General features: G+C 56.6%; 1 protein-coding gene and 1 long non-coding RNA gene across 2 annotated transcripts in view; both read left to right on the top strand.

Annotated features, from left to right (window-relative positions):
- The window catches only part of LOC100271850-MEF2B (LOC100271850-MEF2B readthrough transcript), a 34,152-nt gene extending 14,965 nt beyond the window's left edge, over window positions 1–19,187 (top strand). The window contains exons 6-13 of the long non-coding RNA NR_027315.1: window positions 15,114–15,195; window positions 15,712–15,915; window positions 16,952–17,086; window positions 17,545–17,692; window positions 17,857–17,990; window positions 18,079–18,172; window positions 18,314–18,425; window positions 18,740–19,187. This is a non-coding gene — a long non-coding RNA (lncRNA-MEF2B readthrough transcript). The remainder of the gene's footprint in view (window positions 1–15,113; window positions 15,196–15,711; window positions 15,916–16,951; window positions 17,087–17,544; window positions 17,693–17,856; window positions 17,991–18,078; window positions 18,173–18,313; window positions 18,426–18,739) is intronic.
- Window positions 2,278–19,187, top strand: MEF2B (myocyte enhancer factor 2B). The gene is given in 9 exon segments (NM_001145793.1): window positions 2,278–2,335; window positions 15,114–15,195; window positions 15,712–15,915; window positions 16,952–17,086; window positions 17,545–17,692; window positions 17,857–17,990; window positions 18,079–18,172; window positions 18,314–18,425; window positions 18,740–19,187. Coding segments are annotated over 8 exon segments (1,107 nt in total). The 5' UTR covers window positions 2,278–2,335; window positions 15,114–15,141; the 3' UTR covers window positions 18,966–19,187.
- Window positions 19,188–23,160: the final 3,973 nt, after the last annotated feature.

The following is a 23,160-nucleotide window of genomic DNA, read 5'->3' on the forward strand; positions in this document are numbered from 1 at the left end:
TGAGGTGGGAAGAGGGATAGGGGTGTCAGAACACCAGATGGAAGGGGGATAATGAAGGCTTTGGAGGAGGAGGGGGTATTGGAGACCGAGCTTGAAACACTTCTACCCCTGAGGAGGCACCACTATTGTCCCCGTTGTTCCCATGAGCAAACAGGCTCAGAGGAGTGAAGTGACTGGCCTGAGGTCACACAGCAAGTGGGAGTCAGAACAGGTGGGAACACAGGGTCCTTGAAGCCTGAAGCCCTACCCACTGAACCACACTGCCCTTACCATGGAGGAGCTGTCAAAGGCTTCCCCTGCTGACATTCTGGGAGAATATATGGAGAAGGGAGACTTGGGGGGAGCAGCTTCTACACCTACTTAACCTTCCCACCCCTGTCCACCTTCCCCATCTACCAGGCCTCTTCCCAAATCTCCCTCTCCAGCCTTTTCTATTCCAATCTCCCCTGAAATCTCCCTTTCAACCCCCAGTCTCTTACTCCAGCTCCTAAGAGGGTCCCCTCATCAGAAAAGACTGAGGTCAAGGTTCCTGATTGCCCCACGGGAGGATGTGGGCCCACACGAGCTAACGCAGCCAGTGATGGGCACACGTACAGGACAGGAACAGGGGTAAAGGCGAAAAGAAGGAGCCATTATAGGAAACTGAATGATGGAAGAGGGTCTGGACTGGGTTGGGAAGGGGGTTTGGGAAGGAGAGAGGTGGAAGGGGGCCACATGGCCGGGGCGAGAATGCAGGAGGGAGCCCCAGTGGTGGGAGAGGGCGGGAGGTGTGCCCCACGGTGGGCATCCCCAGCTGGCTCAGCTCCGGCTGCCCCCAGGGCTGCTCCAGCTGCTGCCCTCACGTAACCAGAGCCTGCCTGTTGCATCAGAGGCAAGCAGGCGGTCTCGGGTAAACAGAGCGGCCCTCGAGGGGCCCAGGGCTCCCTAGCCACCTCCACACTCTGCAGGACTCATTCTGTGCCTTGGAGCCTAGGCAGAAGCCCCCAGCCTGGTCTGGGTCACCTGAACATCTGGTGTTGGGCACTGAAGGGCAGCAAGAATGGGGTGGGAGAGGCAGGAAACCTGATCCCCACCAACCCTAGTTTTTTTTTTTTTTCCAAAGAAAAATCTGTTTGCCGGCTAGGGGTGCAAACTGCCCATGTCGCAGATTGGGAAACTGCTGTGTGGGGAGAAGCACAAGCCTTCCAGGACCTCTGTTCCCTCCCTCAGTGTCCCTCACATACTATATGGCCACATGTTCCCTCCTGAGTTCAGAGGTCTGATCATCTGTTGTGTTCTGAGAAGAATGACAGACAGCCATTGCAACTCACCTACTCTCCCCTTTCCTCTGCCCCAAATGGGCCCCCTCCTCCTATCTCCACGCCCTTCTTTAAAGGGCCCCCAGCCCAATCTACTTCCACTCACTGCTCAGGCTTCATCTTTCCCCACCAAAGAATGTTCTGCACTTTCTCTACCCCCTTGCAATTCCTCTTGGAAAAACTCACCAGTGACAAACTCTTACTCATGCTTCAAGGCCCATTACAAATGCCCTTCTTTAGGGGAAGCTCTCCAAACTGGGGGCTTCTCCAGGATCACCCAGTCCAAAGTCATATTCATCCTGGAATCCTTTCCACCTTGATTCATTCCCTAACCTTGCTCTGATCCCCCTCTGGGTTTGGGACCTGTCGTGGGTGGTGCTGGGATCCCAGAGAGGGGTCGAGTCCCAGAAGGTGACCACTTCAGGAGGAGGGTGCCCAGTTACCGAGGGCTCTGTTATCCTCCTGTCAAAGCATGTGTGCCGCTGCAGAAGGGACGCAGCTGGGTGAGGCCACGAGCGATCCCAGAAGCCTCTTCTGCAGTCCCTGAATCTGGGTGAGGGCAAGGGTCAGGGTTGGCTGCGAGAAGGTCTCTAGGTCTGGGGCCTCGGGGTCCCGATCGGAGTTACATTTCACTTAGGTTGGAGTAAGTCCAGGGTAGGAGATAGCAGGGGTTACAGACAGGGTCCGAATTAGGGTCAGGCTCAATGGTAAGGTTAGGGTCGCCCACTGACAGCGGGGGATGCCTGGCAAGTCTGATCCAGCCCCCTTCCGGTCCCCATCCCTCATTATACTATTTCCCCACCTCACTGTCTTCCAGCGTCGGATTCCCGGTCCCGGAACTCCCGGGACCCGGCCACGCCCAAGTGCCCGCCCACCGCAGCCCTCGGGCTCGCCCTCTATGCAAATTTGCGTCGCGCCCAATCAGCTCCGGGGGGGGCGGGGCCGCCAGCTCAGAAGGCACCTGTGGCCGCCCGGCGCTCGGTCCGAGTTCTGAGCCGCTGGCGCCCGGTCAGTACAGGAGGGTCCAGGTGGAGCAGGTGCGTCTCGCGTCGGGCCGGGGTCTGTACAGCGTCCTTTGAATGGCATCTGTGGGCTGGGATGAGTTTTAAGGTCCGAGGGTGCTGCTGTACGCGGGAGAGCTGTGTCTGAGAGGTTTGCAGCCCTAGGATTGTGAGTTTGAGAGGCTATGCGTCCAGGATTTGTGTGTCCAAAGTGTATATGTTCAAGGGGTGTGAATCTGAGGGCTGTGTTCGAGGGGCTTTTCAAGGGTTGTTGTGTTCCTGAGACGTTTGTGTGTCCAAGTGGGTGAGTGTCCCAGGGTTTGCATGTCCAGGAGTTGTGTCTGAGGGAGTGTGTGTCATCGCTGAAAGGTTGTATGGCCAAAGGGCATGTGACTGAAGGTTTTGATGTCAGCTGGGGAGTTGTGTGTCTAAAGTCGTGGTGCCATGAGACTCTGGTGTGCGTCTGTGAGCTCCAGTGGTTTCTTGTCCTGGGGCACACCCCTTTGTGCATCCTGGAGGCCCCCGTGCACAACCACAGTCCCCTGCTTTCCTGCTGTGAGTGTGCCTTCGTGTGTCACGGCCCCGCACCTTCATGTGGCATGGCTTCCACGTGTGCCTGTGACCGCCGTGACCCTCCCCCACCCTGTGGGGTCTCGGCTGGGCCCACGGGGTGCCTCTGTGGCTGCGGGCAGGACTGTGGGCACAGAGCCCTGAGCAGGGGCCACAAGTGCCTGGACCACTTCCTCCCCACACCCCAGTGTCTCATCGGAGGAACAGTAGTCACAGCCGCCCGAGGTTGTCAGCTTGTGACAAACTGGTGGCCGAGTTACTTTCCTGGTCATGGTCCCCGCCCTCTGTGTCTCTCAGGGTCCTGGGCAATGGACGTCACCAGCTGGAGTCCCAGGCTATTCCCTGTGCCCAAGCTGCAGACCTGAGAGGTCAGACACAGATGAGGCCTTTTGACTGACCTGGCTGAGAACCCTCACAGGGGAAGGTCAGGACCTCTGGACCTTTGGCGTCCAGGGTTGAGCACTTGCAGACTCTTGGGGTAAAGGAAATGGGGTTCAAAAAAGTATTTAGACTTAGAAAGACAAGTGTGTGGGGTTTGAGTCCAAAAGTCAACGGAGCTTTGGGATAAAGCCTTCCTCCCTCCTGTCCCCATACCTGCCTTCCTTCACCTAAGTCCAGAAGTGAATCTTGGCTTCCAGTGAATGGAATCTGGGGACATTGAGGGTCCTGGGGTCTCACCTGTGACAGCTGGAAACTCACTAGTCTGAAGCTGCCACTGCAGGAGCGAAGACTGAGGCCAGGTGGAAACACCCAGGCCCCTCAGAGAAAGGATGGGCTCCAGGCTGCCCCTCGGACCCTAGGAGAACAAAAGCCCGAAGTGACAGGCTGGCCCAAGCTTCCTCTTGTCCCTCTCTGTGTGACCTCAGACAGATCACTGCCCTTTTCTGAGCTCTCTGGATGCCCTTGTGACCTGAGACGTCTGAGCTCGTCTTACTTCCCATCTCCAAGTAATGATTGATTTCATTAAATCATTACCCAACCAGGCAGACATCTGGAAAATGCAAATTAGAGGAGAGAGGGAATTAAGGTCATTTGTCACCCCAACTCAGATGCAATGAGTGTAGACATGTTGGGGATTTGACCTTCCGGAAGATTTGAGGCACATAGGCACTTGCAGACAGATGTCATTTTTTTGGAGAGGATTTATCACACGCCTGGGATCCCATTTGGGGTAGGAGAGGTCACCCCAGCCCAGGCTCATGAATCCAAGTCAGGTGAACACAAGGATTGGATCCCATTTCTCAGCACGCCCAAAGGGCTTCCCTGTGCCTGCAACTTGGGGGCCTTGTGAGACTGCCCGTTGGCCCCAGGTAGTCCAGAAAGGAGTGTCTCAGACCCCACTAGTACCCAGGCGCACTTCTCGGACTGAGTCGGGCGGCTGAGGGGGGCTGGGTTTGGGGTGCAGCTGGACAGCCATGGGATACAAACCCACACTCGAATGAGGATCTGGGGTCCCACTGTGTGGCCCTGGGAAGGAGCCCACTTCCTGCTGTGTAAAACAGGGCAGCCACCTCCGCTTCACTGGGCTATCTGAGTCAGGCTGGTCCTGTGTGTAAATGAGGTGGAGTGTGGGCCCCGGGCAGACAGCAGGCACCCAGAAACAGGAGGTGCCATCCGAACCATGACCGAGTGGAGTGCTGTGAGCCCCATCCAGGCCCACCTCACCCCACCCTGCACCAGGGGCCGAGCAGGCCTCAGGCCTGTCAGCTTCCCTGTCTGACCCCCTCCAGGTTCGTGCTCACTAGAGGTTCAGCTGGGGGTCTGGTTGAGCTGGGGTCTGCAGAAGGGAACAGTGCAGGCCAGCTGTCGCAACAAGTCACTGCTGCGACACAGGCCTGCCTCTGTCCCGTTTCCACAACCAGAGCCTCATCTCCTGCTGGACGCTGCCCTGCACCTAAAGGGCTCCTCCTCACAGCAACCGCAGGGGCTGCTGCAAATCCAGAATCATACCGCGGCCTCTGCCCCCTCGCCCCGACTCATGCACCCTCCAGGACTCAGTTGCTCTGCAGTCCCCTCTCTCACCCTGATTCCCGAGTCCCCTGTGGCCTCCCTGCTCCCCTCTGCTTCTGGCTGCCCGTTGCTCACCCATTCTCAGCAATGCCAACATCCACCATACCTGGAACCCACCTAGCGCATGCCCACCTCCGGGCCTTTGCACCTGCCATTCTCCACATCCTTGCAGGGTTGGTGTACTCTCCTCCTTGTGGTTCCCTTTCCAGAAGGCCTTTTCTGGCCCCTCTGTTCAAAGCAACTTGCTCCGCACCACCTCCCCCTCTGCCTCCCCCTGTAGAATTCCATCGTTATTCTGTCCCTGACACCGTGATGTGTCTGTCGTCTCTCTCACCAGACTGGGCAATGCAGAAGGTCAGGCTGGGTCTGGCTCCTCCCTGCCCTTGTATCCCCGACACCTTGGTGAGCCATAGACATTTCTGGGGGAAGAAAGTGGGGACCAGGGATGCCCCAGGGGCTCCAGTGGGTTTCCCACTGGCTGCATCTCTGCTCTGCTGGGCTGTGGGCTAAGTCCCTTCTGCCCAGCTCTGACAGATGTGTTAATTTCCCAAGCAGGGAGGCCCAGGCCTCTGGGGATGAATTTCTGGGGCCCTATGGGGACATCTTTCTCTGGAACAAAGAGAGAGAAACCTTGGGCCGTTCCTGTAGCTGCCATTGCAGCTTAGGGGACATGGTTGGGGGCCTTGGACTGGGCAAGGGCCCTGACTTGTGTGAGATAGCAGGGTTGGGTGTTGAATGTACGGTCTCTCCCAGCCCCAGGGGTATAGGTCCTAAGCCCCACGGGAGATGAGTGGGGCAATGAGTCGATTTTGCAGTGGCTGTGACAAAAACCAGCCTTCCTGGCAGGACCTGCAGTGGACAGGGCAGCCAGGCCCTCGTGACTTCAGGACGTAGTTTCCTTCCGAGGTGGGCACAGGGACCTGGGACTGAGAGAGGCATGAGCTCCGTGCAGCGGGCCGTTGTGCTGGGGGCTGTTCAGCGTGAGGATGTTGGGGGGCCTCTCACACTGGCAGCCTGTGGGCCAGATGGGGCCTCGAGTTTGTTTTGTGAGCCACGAGGTCTTTAAAAGAAAACGGAACCCATTGCCGATGTCTCTTCCATTTGTTAAGCAGTTGTTGGTTGGCTCGTTCAAGGAAGGGTGATGCAGACCTACTCTGTGCTGGGCACTGGGAAGGCCCCATCTCTGCCCTCACAGAATGGACCTCTCAGGGTCGCAGTATGACCATCAGAGAGGCTTCCCTGGGCTCAGATGGTAAAGAGTCTGCCTGCAGTGCAGGAGACCCGGGCTCGATCGCTGCGTCAGGAAGATCCCCTGGAGAAGGGCATGGCTACCCACTCCAGTATTCCTGCCTGGAGAATTCCACGGACAGAAGAGCCTGGTGGGCTGCAGTCCATGGGGTCACAAAGAGTCGGACACGACTGAGTGACTGACACACACATGATCATCAGAGAAACTAACAAAGAAGCACCGAACATACCCGGTAGGACTAAGCTACTCAGGGAAAGAGAAGTTTTCTCTGGGGAGATTAGCACTCCTAGACAGGTTTCTGCCCAGCCCTGAAGGACACGTAGCAGTTTTTCGAATCTGGGTGAGTCTGAGAAGGGTGTCCGGGACAGAGGGCACGGCAGGGCGAAGACCTGGTGATGGAGGAGAGGCAGGTCTGTCTGGGGCTGGTGTCTCAGGGGCCAGGAATGGGGCAGACGGTGAGCGAGTCTGCTGTTAGATGAGGCCCTCCTAAAGTGGGGGCACAGGTGAGCAGGCGCCAGGGCCCGCTGCATAGATGGGGAAACAGGCTCGGAGCACGTCAAGCAGCGACTGTGCAGTGGAGCCAGGGCAGGAACCCCGGTCTGGCCAAGCCCCCAGCCACAGCCAGGCCCGCAGACCCCTCAGCACACAGCCACACTGGGCCTCCCGGAAGCAGGCCTGCAGAGGGGTCTGTGGAGGGGGCGGTTTGAGGGTTCCCAACTCGGCCTCAGTTTCCCCATGATTGTCAGAGGGACCGATAGACAAAGGGACCTCCCCCCGCAAAGGGCCTTCTCCACCTGGAACCTTCTGGGTTTCTGGGATTCAGAGCCACACGTGGGTAACGCATCCCACCCTCAACAGCTGCCCCCTCCCCTCTGGCAGGCCCCAGAACTACCTGAAGATGCCCACAGTGCTCTGCCACCTGTACTGATGTAGCCTGTTGTCCCCATGCGGCGTCCATACATATGATCCCTGAGGCCCTCCTGGCCCCTCACCCCACCCTCAGAACCCCCACCCCCTAGCCTGCATCTCTCCCCTGGGGAGTGCTCCCAACCTGCCTCAGGAAGTCAGAGGGTGGGCGATACCACTGCAGAGATAGAGCCCCGACTGGTGTCCAGCTGCCTGCTTGTAATGGGGGGCCAGCATGGGTCTGGGGAGTCTCCTTGTGTTTGGGGAAGCTCTATGTGTGTCTAGAAAGGTTACATGTTGGGGTCACGGTGTGCTTGCAGGTGTCTACATATAATGAGGGTTTGTGTGCATTCGGGGGGTTATGTGTCGGGGAGTCCGTGTGTGTGTGAGAGGTCTGTGTGTAATCGGGCATCTGTGTGTGGTCTTGGGATACGCGTGTTTGGTGAGCCATGTGGGTTTGGGAAGGGTCTATAAGACCTGTGGACTGCATGTGTTCAGGATGGTTCATATGTTTGGGGGGAGTCTCCCTACGAGGGGAATCTCCCAAACCCCCCATCTGTACATGTGAGGAAGGGCTTTCTCCCTGAGCCGCCTGTCCCCAGCACCCTTCCTGGGTCCACCTGGTGCCATCAGTCTGACCTGGGCACCCCTGGGCTGAGGGGAGAAGACCCTAAGGGGTTCTGCTGCCTGCATAGAGAAAGAGGGATACAGCATCTCAACCACACCTACTTCAGAGAGCCCCCCATCTCAGGGAGGTGTCCCTGGCTCTCCCCATCTTCTGGGGTAGGAAACTGGCCTGGAGAAGCTTGGCCACACAGGAGTCACTGCCAGAGCCCGCCTTCTCCCAAGGGCAGGAGAGGGGCCACTGTGGGCTAGCCAGCCCCTAGGTCACCCACAGTGCCCCCCCCAAGCTGGGCCTCCATCTCCCCAGGCTCCCAGGGGAGGAGGCGGCCCAGGGCCCCGGCTGGGGTGGGGGAGGGTCTCCAGCAGCTGGGGTCAGAGCCTCCGGAGCCCTCAAGAGAGGGGAGGGGGGGTCCCGACTTTCCAAGGGGCTCTTCCTGTTGCCCGTAACGAGGTGCTTGGGGAACAGGTGATGAAACCACCGCCTCGGTTGCGTGAGGCCGGGCTGCTGGCCTGATTTGCTGCCGGGCCCAGGCGCAGCGACCCCTCCCCGCTTCGCCGCGTCCCCTGGGCCCTCACCTCCCCCCGCCACCCACCTGCCTCTCACTTCTCCTTTCCTCCCCTCCTTCCTGGCCTGGGTCCCCTGCCACACTGTGGCCTCTGGGCTCAAGGGTCGGGCAGCCTAACTCTGCTGCTGGCCCCTCCATTAAAGCCCCACTGAGGGCCGAGAAGGGGAACTCGATGGTTCCTGGTCTTTTATCTCAGACCCTCGCTGCAGAGCCTTTGAGATCAGGATTCCATGACCCGCTTTATGGAGGGGGGGCAGGTAGGGGCCTGATGCCACCCAGCTTGCCACAGGAAGGATCCCCGTGGCCTCATGAGATGGCATGCTGACTCAGCAACCCCAGCTCCAAAACTCCTCTGCCTTCTGGCTTCTGGGAGTCCAGAGACAAGGTCAAAAGACCCCACCACTGCCCCCTCCTCCTCAGCTGGTGGCAGATGGATTCTCACTCCCATTTATAGATGAGAAAACTGAGTCCTTCCACAGGAAGAGGCCCACAGTGAAGGGTGAGTGGGAGGGTGGGATTCCTTCCAAACCTTCATCTCCATCACCAGGGCGCTGAGAGGCCTCTTAGAGGGAGGTGACAGTCATGGCCTAGAGGACTTCAGGGGTGCTTGTTGATGGACTTTAGTGACCACAGGTGTCACAGTAGAGACTTAGTCATGCTCCGGGTGCTTATGAGATCCTCCTGTGTGACCCCAGTGTGGGGCTTCCCCAGTGGCTCAGCGGTAAAGAAACTGCCTGCAATTCAGGAGGCTTGATTTTGATCCCTGGGTTGGGAAGATCCCCTGGAGAAGGGAATGGCAACCCACTCCAGTATTCTTGCCTGGTGAATTCCATGGACAGAGGAGCCTGGCAGGCCATATAGTCCATGGGGTCGCACAGAGTTGAACATGAGTTAGCATGCATGCACACACCACACACACCCTCAGTTTCCCCCCACAAATAGCGCTCAGGCCTGAGACCCCAGGCTCCCTCCAACCCCAGGCATATGCCACCAGCATATCCTGTCCCCTCGGTTGCCAAACAGCCCATCCTCTCTGCCTTCCTGCAGCCCCGGTCTCAGTTCAGGCCCCACGTCTCCTGCCTGGACGTCTGCCCCTGCTTCTCCCTGTCATCTCACTCCTGCCCAGACAGATGCTGTCGTCACAGCAACCTGAGTAGGGGCTGGGGGGGTGGTACTTTTTAAAAAATCCTTTTGGTTAAGTCAAGTAGAGGGAAATGCAAAAATCAGTGGAGTAGGACTAAAAAACTTGCACCAACTGAATAAAGCTGGTCCAGGGAACAGAGCTCCAGCCCCCTGACTTGCACTATCTTGTCACAGCGCCTGCTTAGCGTGGCCACTGTGCTCATATCCATCACTGGAGGTGACTTTTGCCTGTTCTGGAACTTCGTATCAATGGAATCACATGGCGTGTCCCCTCTGCAGAGCCCAATTATTGTTGAATCAGCCCATGATCTGAGAGGTTCACCTGTACGGTTGCGTGGAGCTGAGACGCATCCTTTTTCTGTGCTGTATAGTAGCCCATCATAGAATGTACGAGAAAGTAGTTGTCAGTTCTCCCATTGAGGGCATTTGAATCATTTCCAGTCTGGGGCTATGATGAACGAAGTTGCTGAGAATGTCCTTGTTTGTGTGATTTCTTACTTGGGCCCTTTTGTCTTCGGTAAATACAAGGGGAGGGGAAGGATCACCGGGTTGGAGGGTAGCTGCTTGCTCAGCTTTAGTAGATTCCAGGCAGTTTTTCAGAGTGCCTCTTCTTCTTTCCCCTCCCACCAGCAATGCAAGAAAATACGGGGGGATTTTAAACTGTCAAAATCATATCTAGGTACTCCTTTGCCCCCAAATTCTCTATCGCTCCCTGATGCCCTCTGAGTAAAACCCACACTCTTCACTGTGGACCTACATGATCCAACCCCACTCCCACCACCACCATCCCCCTCCCCTCTCGCCCTTGTTCACGTTGTCCAGCCATTCAGACTTCTTTGCTGTTTGCAAAATGTCAAACTCATGAGCACTCTGAGCTTTTGGCCTTGCAGCTGCCCTGCCAGGAACACCCTCCCACCAGATCCTCTCACTGACTCTTCCCTTCACTGCCTGTGTCTTTCTTGTGCCTCTGGTCTCAGTTCAAACATCACCTCTTCAGAGAGGTCTTCCTTGAATCCCTGGCTACTAACATGGCCCCTTTTGTGGTCAATACTTCTCTCTTTTTAGACTTAGGTTCTGACCTATCAGAGTTTCATTAAAATGACTTGGAGTGCCCCTGTTTTTAAAGGTCTGAGTTAGTTTAAAGAACATTTCACTTTCCTGTCCTCTAAGGTTTGATAAAACAGCTATAAAACCATAGGGGCCTGTTAGCCTTTTGATGGTATGTCTCGAGACACTTTTTTAATTTTCCATGGTCATTGGTATACTTAAGCTTTCTACATCTTTTGAGGTCAGTTGATCGCAATGGTTGGCACGTAGTTGACACTTGGTAAGTGGGGTACAAAGATAGGGGTGGGGAGGTACTGGACTCTTGACTTCAAATGCCCACTCCCCTGCCCGTGTGCTCAGGCCCCCATCCAGCCCTCCCACTGAGGCCCAGCTGCAAGCTTTCTCCGTTGAGGTGCCCTCTTGGATTTTTCCTGGCTCTTCTTCCCTTTCCTGGGTCTATGGGTTCACCTCTGCCACTCTGCTGGGCAGATGCAACAAGCTCTAGGCTTTCTAGCTGGACCTTGGTTGGGGGGTTGGGGGCTTGTCCGCAGAAGAGGCCTTCCCCAACCTCAGCCTCTCCCAACCTCAGCCTCTCCTAACCTCAGCCTCCCCCCTCGTGCCCTGCACATTCAGCACGCACCACCACCTCCCCCCAGCAGTTCCGATCACCATCACGCCAACATCTGGAGAACTGGCCGCCAGGTCTGTCTGCGGCTCAGGGTGGGGATTTGCATGTGAGTACAAATATACATGCACACCCTGGGCCTCCCGCCTCTGCATTCCTTGGCTGGCCCTTCACACCTGGGCCTGAGGCAGGTCAACGCTGAGCGGTTGGATTTGCATGCGCGTGTATTTCTGGGTAGGGAGTCAGCTGGGGGAGTCTGAGAGGAAGTTGTTGAGGGAAGCTGAGGGGAGTTCAGACGTGTCCCTCTTGACCCACTCCATATCTTCCCAGTCACCCCTGTGTCTGGTCCTGAGGGTCTTCTGGGCTGGGGGAGAAGGAGAGAGGCAGATATACGACCCCCCCGTCAGACAGCCCACAGTGTCAGAACTAGAGGGGAAGGATGGAGGCTGTGGGAGACCAGAGTGAGAGGGCAGGGAGGGCTTCCTGAAGGAATGGATTTCTTGAGCTGGGTGTTTGAAGTGTGAATAGGAGTTGGCCAGGTGCAGAAGAGGCAAAAAGGGGATTTCAAACAGACATTTTGTGGAAGGTAGAGAACAGTGGGCAGGAGCTGATTAGGGCAGGACCTTGAATGCCAGACTGAGGACTGGAGCTTCCTTCCTCCTGAGGGCAGTGGGGAGCCGTGAGGAGTGTGTAATTAGGAAGGGGCATGATCAGAGCTATGTGCTGGGTAGATCCCTCCAGGACCAGAGCAGGGGGTGACTTTGGTTCCTAGGTGAAGACTGGGGGTTCCAAAGTCATCAAGGGTCAGAAGACGCAAACCCCTGCAGGACTCCATCTGCACCTGTCAGGCCTGCCTCCAGAGATGGCAGGGGACCTGGTGGCCTCTTGAGGAACCAAAGAGCCCTAGAGCACAGTGACTTAAAGTGCAGAACGCAGGCAAGCACAGAGGGGGCCTAACCCCCGGTCTCGGCCCAGATGGACACAGCTCTGGCGTCTCTGCAGCTTCCTGTCCTCTTTACCTCTGCCTCCAACAGTCTTGCTCCCCATGACAGCTATGACCAAGTTTTTGTGTTTTTTTTTTCTGACTGGACCAGTTTGTTTGTTTGTTTGTTTTTAATTTGGGGCTATATCAGGTTTTAGGTGCAACACCCTGGATCTCAGTTGAGGCATATGGGATCTAGTTTCTCGACCAGGGATCAGACCTGGTCCCCTGAATTAGGAATGCAGAGTCTTAACCACTGGACTACCAGGAAGGTCCCCATGTTCAAGTTTTTAAAGTCCTGTCCCTTCTTGACGAACCCCCATCCATCATGGCTCTCCATTGCTCTTAGAGCAAAACCCAGAGGCCTCGCTGCAGCTCAGAGGACCCAGAGTGGCCCTTCCTCTGCACTTTCCCCTCTTTCCTCACTCTAGCCTTGTTGATGCGTCTCCTTCTTCCTTAGGGACTTTGCACCTGCCCTTCCTTCTGCCTAAAACTCACTTCCTGTCTCAGCTCGTGAGTCTCAGTTCAGAGCCCCCCTCCTGACCTTCTGACTCTCGGGGGCGCCCCTGTTATACGAACCCTGCCCCGGCCAGGAGGTCCTTGTCTAAAATGGGGACAGACGGAGAAGGGGCCAAAGTTGGATCTTCCAGACCCCGAGACTCATGTCCAAGCCCCACGTTCCCATGGGATTCCAGGCGTGGGGGGCATTTCCGGAATCATCTTGGCACCAAGACCTCCGGGCCAGTGCCCTCCTCCTGTCCCCAGGGGCCCGTCAGGGCGGGGATAATGCATCCCAGCCGTGGGAACTAGCCCGATTCCGGACAGGGATTAAAATTAGCCCCAAAGGTTAAATTTAGCAAGTCAGGCTGGAGCTGGGGGGCCACGGTGGGGGCTCGTTTTGGCCTGGACTCTACATAGTTATGACTACTCAGAGACCCAGACCAGGGAAGGTGGAGGGTGTGCCTGGGGTGACCTAGTGGGATGCATATGACAGGCTGGGGTGACTCACATTTCCAGCTATGGATCTTTGGGAAGATGGGGAGCCCCCCCAGACCTCTCGGGCTGGGGTATGTTTCTCCCAGAGATAGACCTGCATTTCCCTACACTTCCCAAGACCTCATTCTCAGGCTTTGTGCGAGCTACTCTGCCTTTCGTACCCACCCCATTCACAGAACAGCAAACTGAAGCTGAGGGAGAGGCTGCCCTTACTGAAGACCTCTCTTCTGGTCTGAGGCTGGCTGGGACCTGAGCACGGGCCCCACTTCATCCTGGGGAAGGCCTGTGGCGCGGCCTCAGTCCCCTCTGACACGAGAGGGCTGGGGGGTGGAGTGTGGTCATGGGGTTGGCAGAGGGGTCTTGGGGGCCATGGGATGGCTCTCTGTACAGTAGGGTGGGTGCTGCACGACAGACGATATGATTCCTTGATTCCAGGAGCCCTTCCTGGGGGCTGCTGGGAAAGAGCTGGGCCATGTCTTGGTTACTCGTTGCCCTCACTGAGCTGCCCATTCTCACCTTGGGGCCCTCACCAGGGAGATCCCAGACCCCCATGAGGAGGGTCCAGGCTTCCTCTCTAGTTTGCATGAGCCCACCCCTCTTCCCAGTCTGAAGTCTCTGAGTGAAGGTCTTCCCAGGGGATTCCCCCTCCTCCCACTAGAAAGGTCAGGGATGGGGTCTCTATTAGGCTTCCCCCCATTTTTAATTTCTGTTTTTTTTCGGCTGTGCCATACAGCATGTGGGATCTTAGTTCCCTGACCAGGGATCCAACCCAAGCCCCCTGAGTTGGGGGAGCAGAGTCTTAACCACTGAACCGCTGAGGAAGTGCCCCCCGACCCCCAACCAACACACATTTTTAAAAATAGAAATCTTTAATCACTGAGGGAGAACAGTTAGAAAATTCAAAAGATAAAAATGAAAAAGGAAAAGATGAAAAGGCCACACATTGTATGATTCCACTTATAAGAAATGTCCAGAACAGGCCAAATCCATAGATCAGTGGTTGCTGGGGGCTGAGGAAGGGGAAGCGGGGAGTGGCTGCTATGGGGCTGGCCCTTCTCTTTGTCTTGTTTTCTGGGTTTTTGGTTTGTTTGGTTTTGGTTTTTTGGTCTTGCCAAACTGCATGTGGGATCTTAGTTCCCTGACCAGGGATTGAACCCAGCCCCCTGCAGTGGAAGCACAGTCTTAATTACTGGACTGCCTGGAAAGCCCCTGGGGTCTCCTTTTGAGAGGAGGTAAAGTTTCTGGAACCAGGTAGAGATGATGGTTGCACAACATCATGAATGCTCTAAGTGTCACGGAATTGCACATGTTAAAATGGCGAATCTCATGTTAAGTGAGTTGCATCTCAAGTTTTAAAAACTCACCTATAAATTTTCACCCAGCACTGACTCCCAGCTTGAGTATTTCCTTCTAGTCTTTTCCACTCGCAATGCAATTTTTAAATATATGTTTTATATATATTTTAATGTATGTTTTCTGGTAACCACAGCCCTCAACTTTGCTCACGGAAGGGCTGTCGTGGGCGGACTGAATGAGTTGAAGTGTCTGCTGTGTGGATCAGGCTTACTTCCGGATCACTGAGCCCCGCTGGGTACCATCATCGGATGGCCCTCCAGCCTGGCCTGTTGAGGGCCTCCAGGCTGCCGCCGGTGTTCATAACAGCAGTGCACCCACGGCAGCTGCTGTCTGCAGGGCAGATCTGAGTGCCCTGTGTGGGTTGACTCATTTTATGCTCCAGCAGCGCTGGGCAGTGCACTGCGCTGTTATCCATGCACAGACAGGGGTCAGGCTCCCCTGAGGTCCCACAGCTATCAGCTTGTTTTGCTTTAGAGCCTCAGTTGGGGGCACCTGTACCTCTCAATCTTTCCCCCTTGGTCAACGTTTTCCTTATAAGGCATTGGTCTGAGGTGTTCAGTGAGCATTTGGTGCATCCTGGGCTGGTTGATGGTGTGACATGTGGGGGTGACCCAGCCCACCTCATTCTCCCCATTGTCTCCTGGCAGGGGTGGGAGGAAGACAGGCGTATGCTGGGGTGCCTGTCCCCACTTTCCATCCACCTGCTCTGTTCTCTTCTCCTCCCCACCCCCCACTTGCAGACAAAGGGCACTCCACCCAGCCTGGGACATGGGGAGGAAAAAAATTCAGATCTCACGCATTCTGGACCAAAGGAATCGGCAGGTGAGTTCACTGGGTGGAACAGTGGCTGGGGGAAAGGCTTTCCTAGCAGAAGAAACACAGCCTGGGCAAAGGCTTGGCCATCTGGGGGAACTGCAAGGGAATAAGGAGACTTGATGTAGTGTCAGGAGTCTGAGATGCAGCATTTACTCATTCTCATGATGATTTATTCATTGATTCTCTGTGATGGCTGGAGCTCCAGTCACAGGAGCTCAACACAAACACATCCAACTCAAAGTGCTGGGCCAGAGACAGGTACAGAACTGGGGAGCTCAGAGAGGGAGTGTGGGATCTGCCTGGAGACCAAGGAGGGCTTCCCTAAGGAGAGGACATTTGGGCCAGGTTTTGAAGCATCAATAGGAGTTTGCCAGGTTGAGAAGTGAGGAGCAGTACAGTTGGAAAGAGCACATGCAAAGGCATGAAATCAGGAAGCATGTTCATGGAAAAATAGGCCCCTCGACTCCCCCTCTCACCTGAATTTTTGTCTTCTCCTGCCCTGCCTTTGGATACTGAGTCCAGGTAACATTCACCAAGCGAAAGTTCGGGCTGATGAAGAAGGCCTACGAGCTGAGCGTGCTCTGCGACTGCGAGATCGCCCTCATCATCTTCAACAGCTCCAACCGCCTCTTCCAGTACGCCAGCACAGACATGGACCGGGTGCTTCTGAAGTACACGGAGTACAGCGAGCCCCACGAGAGCCGCACCAACACCGACATCCTCGAGGTACCCCCAGGACCCTCCGCCCCGGCCGCACGAAGCCCAGCACGCTCTGCACACTCAGGGCCTAGGGACTCTTGGTTTGCACAAAAGATGAGCTTTGCAGTTCGGCTTTGCTGGATCCCCTGGAGAGGAAATGGCAGCCCACTCCAGTATTCTTGCCTGGAAAAATTCATGGATAAAGGAGCCTGGCAGGCTAGAGCCCATAGCATCGCAAAGAATCGAACACCATTGAGCGACTGAGCACGCATGCACACACGCATGCCAGTCAACAGGTCTGGGGTAATGGAGAGTCCCCTCTAGGGGCAGCTGCCTAGCACCACCCAGGATGGGCAAGATCACTGTTCCTTTATTTTTTTTTTCTTTTGATTTTTGGCTGTGCTGGGTCTTCACTGGGCCCTCATCGTGGCACGTGGGCTTTTCTTCGGATGTCACAGGCGGGCTTCTCTCGTGGAGCATGGGCTGTAGAGTGCACAGGCTCAGTTGTGTGGCGCGAAGATCACTGTCACTTTGGATCTGGGCATCTTTACCCAGGAACGGGAAGCTGAAGCCGCTGGGTGGACAGAGCACTGGGCTAGGACTGTCTGGGGAGCCCCAAGGTGACAGACAGTGGGGAAAAGCTGGTAGAGGAGAAGCAGGGGTCTAGGAGTACAGAGATCACTGGCTCCAGGGGGGAGACAGCTTAGAAGAGCCTGTGAAGTAGCCTCTAGATGCTCAGCTAGCCGATGCTCATTAACCACCTCCTGCATGCCAGGCTCTGAGGCTGTGCCTGGGCGCAGAATGCAGAAACCAAATCACACTCAGGAGGAGCATTAGGATAACCCAGCAGGCCTGGGTGGATCTCTGCCCCTGCTGTGTGACCTGGGCCTCTCTGGTCCCAAGGCAGGACAGTCCCTCTCTCACATACAGTTGGAAGTTACTAGATGACTCCCTGGGGTTTTTGGTTAATGGGATTTAGCTGGAGCAGCTGTGCCTGCACTCTGCCTGCCCACAGAGCCGGGTGGGATGGGGGGGGTCACCCTGCTGTCTTCCCTTCCCACAGACACTGAAGCGGAGGGGTGTGGGCCTTGATGGACCCGAGCTGGAGCCAGACGAGGGGCTTGAGGGGCCAGGAGAGAAGCTGCGGAGGCTGGCAGGTGATGGGGGTGACCCAGCCTTGCCCCGGCCCCGGCTCTATGTAAGTGACTCCCTGTCCCACCTCATGGGGCCCTCCCCCCACTTCTGAGGCCCAGGTAGCTGGGGCTGAGACCGAGAGGACTCAAGACCAGGATTCCTAGAGTCGGGGAGCAGGGAAGACTTCCTGGAGGAGTAGGAATTATAGTAGGGGCTTTGAAGGATGGAAAAGAGCGCAACAGACAGTTCCTTCTTTCTTTATTTCTTTAATGTGTCTAAACCTGGGAAGCCTCCTCGGGACCAATCGTTTGCTTAGTAAGAAGTCTCAGCTCTGGGCCTAGCTCTCAAGGAGAGACGGAGGCAGACACAGGCTCCCCAGCCACGTGGCGTTTAGGCCAGAGGGGCGAGTAGTGAGGGCTTCCGGAAGTGGAAGCCGGCCCTCGAGCTCACTGGGATTGTCTAGGTTGAAGTGATGCCCTCATCTCCGTGCTCCTCAACCAATCCTGGCCTCTGTGCCCGCAGCCCGCAGCCCCCACTATGCCCAGCCCGGACATGGTATACGGGGCGCTGCCCCCACCGGCCTGTGAACCCACTGGACTTGGGGAGGCCCTGCCTGCCCAGAGCCGCCCATCCCCCTTCCGGCCAGCAGCCCCCAAAGCTGGGCCCCCAGGTGAGCATGGGGCACAGGCCCTGGGCAGGGGGTGGAGGTTCTGGGGGGCTGTGCAGTGGGGAAATGTTGGCTCTGGCCCTGCTTGGCTGTGGGTGTCACTCTGGACCTCAGACTTCATCAGATGACGTGGCTGCCTGCCTCCTCTGGGGGTCCCTGCTCCCCAGGCCTGGCGCACCCTCTCTTCTCGCCGAGCCACCTCGCCAGCAAGACACCACCGCCCCTGTACCTGGCAGCGGACGGGCGGAGGCCAGACCTGCCTGGCGGCCTGGCCGGGACCCGTGGGGGACTGAGCAGCTCGGTGAGTGAGGGGAAGGGGTGAAAGGGCTGCGGGGGCAGGGCGGCCTGGCTGCAGGTCTCAGGCTCCCCTTTACCCTGTCTCCACGCAGAGAGGACTCTACGGTGGCCTGCAGAGTCCCTGCTCCACCGCTGCCCCCGGACCCCCGCTCGGGAGCTTCCCCTTCCTCCCTGCCGGCCCCCCAGGTATGCACTTGCCCTGGCTTTGGGAGGGTGTCTCCACACTCCCCCGCCTGCCAGAACTGCAAACTGGCGGGTAGGGCGGGTCAGGCTTGGGGAGGGGCTCCCTGGGGTCAGGGCCTCAGTTTTCTCTTCTTGCCCCCGCAGAGTATGGCCTGGGGGATCCTCCTCCACCCCCAGGCTTGCTGCAGCCCCCCACCCTAGCCCCCTGGCAGCCCTCCAGGGCTGATGGGCCCCCGGCCACACCCACGCAGCCTAGGTAAGTGCCCCAACTGTCTCCCCGGTCCCTCACTCCCCGAGTTCGGGTTCACAATTGGCCGCCCCCCCCACCACCCACCACCAGTCTCTCAAAGCCCCTAGCCACGGCTGACCCCTGGTGGCCACTCTCAATTCTGCACACAACCCCTCCCGACTGGTCTGGTGGGATGGGCGGCTATTTTGGAAGCCCCAAGAGAGATCGCCACCCCCTCCTTTCCCAAGGTTCTCCTGCCCAATCTTTGCCCAAGCCATGCCACCTTTCTGGCTTCCTCGCTGAGCTCACGACCCCGCTCCTCTCTCTCTCTCTCCCTGCAGTGGGGGCCGCAGCTTGGGCGAGGATGGCCCCCCGGCCCGCGGCGCCTCCTCACCCACCCCTCCCGTCAGCATCAAGTCCGAGCGCCTCTCCCCGGCCCCCGGAGGCCCCGGCGACTTTCCAAAGACCTTCCCCTACCCTTTGCTCCTGGCCCGGCCCCTAGCAGAGCCCCTTCGACCTGGACCCCCTCTGCGGCGGCTGCCCACTGCTGATGGCTGGCCCCGGTAGTCGGCCAGGGAATGGCATCGGTTCTGACCCTCACGTCAGGCTAGGCGAGGGCACGTGGGGTCCCAACCTCCCTCCCTGCATCCTTGGAGAAGACGCAGCAGTACCACTGTCTCTGCGATGGGGGCGTGGAGTGGGGAGGCCGAGTTCGGATTCACGGTTGGGGGTTCTTTTCCCCTTTCCTGTGTGCGTATCCATCAATAAAACACACGTGGTTTCCGTGGACGAAACTGTCACTGCTCAGAGCCACACCCCCGCCTGGCTCCTCCCATCTCTCTCCAGGGGCCTCAGTCTTGCCTTGTCTTGGTTTGGGTACCTACTCCGGAAGGAATCGGACGCTGAGAAGAGGCCTCCTGTGAGGCTTGGAAAGGGGTGTAGTAAGGGGAGAAGCCCTGTAGGGGCGCCAACGAGCAGGTGACGCCCCTGGCAGTGGGTGCACAGCCCACTGGGGGCCCTGGGTGGGGGCCTGCGTAGAGTACGCACTTAGAGTGATTCCACCCCAGGAGCAGCGGGCTGGGCTATTTACCCTCCATCTCCTGGGAGTGTTGGGTCGAGGGCTCAGGCTGGGTCACAGTTCCTTGCAGCAAGGAGCAGTCGGGATCCGTGAGTGAATGCTGGGTTATGGGCTCGCTGGAGTGGCCGCTACACTGTCCATCTTTAAATGGGCATATCTCTTGATCTCTTGACTCAACAGTTTCATTACAGTAGATGGAGGAGGGGGCAAGGCGTTTATCCACCCACTTTGGGATATGGCCAAACTCCTTCCACTTTGGCCTGTCCTGTGTAGGGCAGACTTGGGGGTCCAGGGGGAGCCAGAGGGAGCTGCATCTGCTCCTCCCCTCCAGCTACTCCCCAGCGGGATCTTTATAACAGACCTGACCCCTGACCTTCCCGAGCTCCTCAGCTGCCTCCACCCAATCTGTCCCCTGCCCTGAGGTCTCTAGAAATTCTTGTTCCACGCTAAGGCCATACTGATCCTTCCTCCTGGGCCACCTCCTGCAACCCCAAGCTGACTTCCTTTTTAGATTGTTTCTACCCTTCAAGGCCCAGCTCCATGTTCCCTCCTCCAAGAAACCCTCTGCACTGCCCCAAGCTGAGAAATGGCTCTGACAATTCTCAAATGGTTTGCTTAGTAGAGATCACTGATTCAGACCAAAAAAATGTAAAAAAACACACAGTTTTAGTATCAGCATTTGTAAGGTTTGTGTGCCCCTATCCCATATTGTAGCTCAGATGGTAAAGAATCTGCCTGCAATGCAGGAGACTCGGATTCGATTCCTGGGTTAGGAAGATCCCCTGGAGAAGGGAATGGCTCCCCACTCCAGTATTCTTGCCTGGAGAATTCCATGGACAGAGGAGCCTGATGGGCTGCAGTCCACGGGGTCACAAAGAGCTGGACATGACTGAGCGACGAACGTTTTCACAACTTTTCATCCCACGATCATTCTAGCAAGGTCCAAAGCTCATTGGTCTAGCTTGGCTGGAGACACGTTAGTCAACTTGACCAATAATTTCAAGACCCTTGTTCTGGGTCTTCCTTGGTGGTCCAGTGGTTAGATCCCTGGTCAAGCAACTAGATCTCACATGCTGCAACTAAGACTGGGCACAACCGAAAAAAAAAAAAGACCCTGACCCCGTCACCCCAGCACTCCCCAGCGGGCGTCTCTCGGTAAAATTCAGTCTTGCACTCCACCGCTAGCGCACACAGACCTGGACGTGGATACAGAGGCAATGTGTGTGCAGGCTTCAAAGTCTTCTAAGGGGTAATGTCCAGATCCAGCCTGGGGTTTGTCCTCCGATCTTCCCAGTCCTCGTCACCTTCATCCCCAGTGAAGTTGGGGCTTTGGAGTTCCAGTTTCCAGGGGAGAGACATGATAAGATCAAAGTTTGTGCAAGCCTCCATCCCTGGGGCTTCTGTGGGCGGGAGAGGAGGTGGGGTCGGGGAGCAAAAGAGGCAGGAGACCGAGGGCGCAGTGGAGGGACACTCCAGGGTGTGTCTGGGGCACAGCCACCAGGACCTGTGGATGGCTCAGATGTCGGGGTGAAGGGCTTCACACGCGACTCATACAGGGAGTTCCCTCTTACACAGGGAAACCTGCAGAGAATGCAGAGGCTGTGGGGTGAACTCAAGGCCTCTGTGAAGTGTTCAAGTTCAGCTGGAGAGCTCTCTCACCCAACTCATACGCAGGTCCTAAATCCTCCCACCTGCTTCCTTCTGTCCCTTCCTACCCCCAGAGAAGGGGTGGGCCGCTGTCTGCACCCCAGCCCGTGACAGCGCACTCTGGGCATCCGGCTGAGCACACAGCCCCCGCCACGCCCAGGAGCACCATTGCCACATGCACCACGGTTGCTATGCGAGTGCAAATTTCTCCATCTGGGGTACCCTTCTGGGGACCCCCTTCCTCAGGTCTCAAGGACCCTGGCCATGCACATGAGGTGCATGAACTGCCAAACTAGAACCACCCGCCCTCCCCAGGCCGCCTCCTTGCCACAGTGTCGCAGTCACAGCTCCCCATACAACCAGACACAGGGCCAGGGACTCAGGAGGAAGAGAGAGAGCAAGGCAGCCAGTCCTCTGGGGGAAACTGAGGTATGGCCAGAAAGGGCCCCTTTTCAACCTCTGGATCTTACCCACATGGTGGATAAGAAGGTGGGCCGGGCCCTGAAGTCAGTGCCCAGTGTGGAATTCATAAAAATAGGGGCTGCTTTCAAACGCTGGGGGGCCTCCAGGGCCGATGGGTGTGGCTCTGCTCAAGCCTGGGGGGTTGCACTTTCACCATCTGCCTTTAGGTGGCGCCCAACAGTGCCCTTTGGATTCCGAAGTCCCCATGTAAAGTTTCAAAACAGTGAAATAGTAATAAATGGGGCTTTCCAGCTGGTGCTAGTGGTGAAGAACCCACCTGCCAACGCAGGAGACATAAGAGACACGGTTTCGATCTTTGCGTAGGGAAGATCCCCTAAAGGAGGGCATGGCAACCCACTCCAGCATTCTTGCCTGGAGAATCCCATGGACAGAGGAGCCTGGTGGGCCACAGTCCACAGAGTCACAAAAAGTTGGACAAGAACTGAGGCGACTTAACACGCACAATAATAAGTAAACCTATCTTGGCTTCCAGGGTGTCTGCCCCATATTTTTCGTTTGAGGCTGAGGAATGAAAGAGGCAGAATGGCATGACACATGTCACGTGTGTGTGACTATACAAGTCCACTAAGGTGTACTTGTGGGCTTGCTACTAGGTTCTGGAAACGCCCCTGAGCCCAGTGCTCGTTCTGCCCCTGCTGGCTCTGTGACAGTGGAAGTAAGGAGGGTTGTGTAGGAGTGTCCTACCACCAGTCTTTCTAAGAACACCATGGTGATGCTGGCCAGGGCCATTGTCATCATCAGAGGGGGTCCAAGTCTCCCAGGAGCTTGGTGACTGGCTGGAAGCACCGTGAGAAGTCTGACTTGGATAAAAACAATGATGAAAGTCAGAGATAAGAAAGATGCATTTTTGAGAGCACTATAAATAGAGACAGTGAAACAGTGTGGAATGAGAGCGTGGACCTCAGTGTGGGCAGAAACTGTGGGACGTTAGACATAGGGACTTCGTGAAAGTTAAGTCGCTCAGTCGTGTCCGACTCTTTGCGACCCCCTGGACTGTAGCCTATCAGGCTCCTCCGTCCATGGGATTTTCCAGGCAAGAGTGCTGGGGTGGATTGTCATTTCCTTCTCCAGGGGAATCTTCCCAACCCAGGAATCGAACCCGGGTCTCCCGCATTGCGGGCAGACGCTTTACCGTCTGAGCCACCAGGGAATAGCCAGTGTAGGACAGAGAACATGGACTCACTCAGTGCAGAACAGACAATGAAGAAGGTCCAATGGAAAACGGGCAACAGGAACATCCAACGTAGAATGGAGAACGCAGAATAGAGGGATGTCCAGTGCGGAACAAACAGCATAATATATGCAGTGTAGAACAGGGGGTGAGGAACGCTTCCTGCTGTATAACTGAAATGTTGGCATTTCCTGGTGGCCAGTGGCTAAGACGCCATGCTCCCAGTGCAGGGGGCCTGGGTCTGACCCCTGGGCAGGGACCTAGACCCTGCAGGCTGCAACTAAGACAAGACACAGCCAAATAAATATATTAAAAAAAAAAAAGAACCGGGGCTTCCCTGGTGGCTCAGTGGTAAAGATCTGCCTGCCAATGCAGGAGACAAG

The sequence above is a fragment of the Bos taurus genome, chromosome 7 (assembly GCF_002263795.3).
Source record: "Bos taurus isolate L1 Dominette 01449 registration number 42190680 breed Hereford chromosome 7, ARS-UCD2.0, whole genome shotgun sequence".
Classification (NCBI taxonomy): domain Eukaryota; kingdom Metazoa; phylum Chordata; class Mammalia; order Artiodactyla; family Bovidae; genus Bos; species Bos taurus.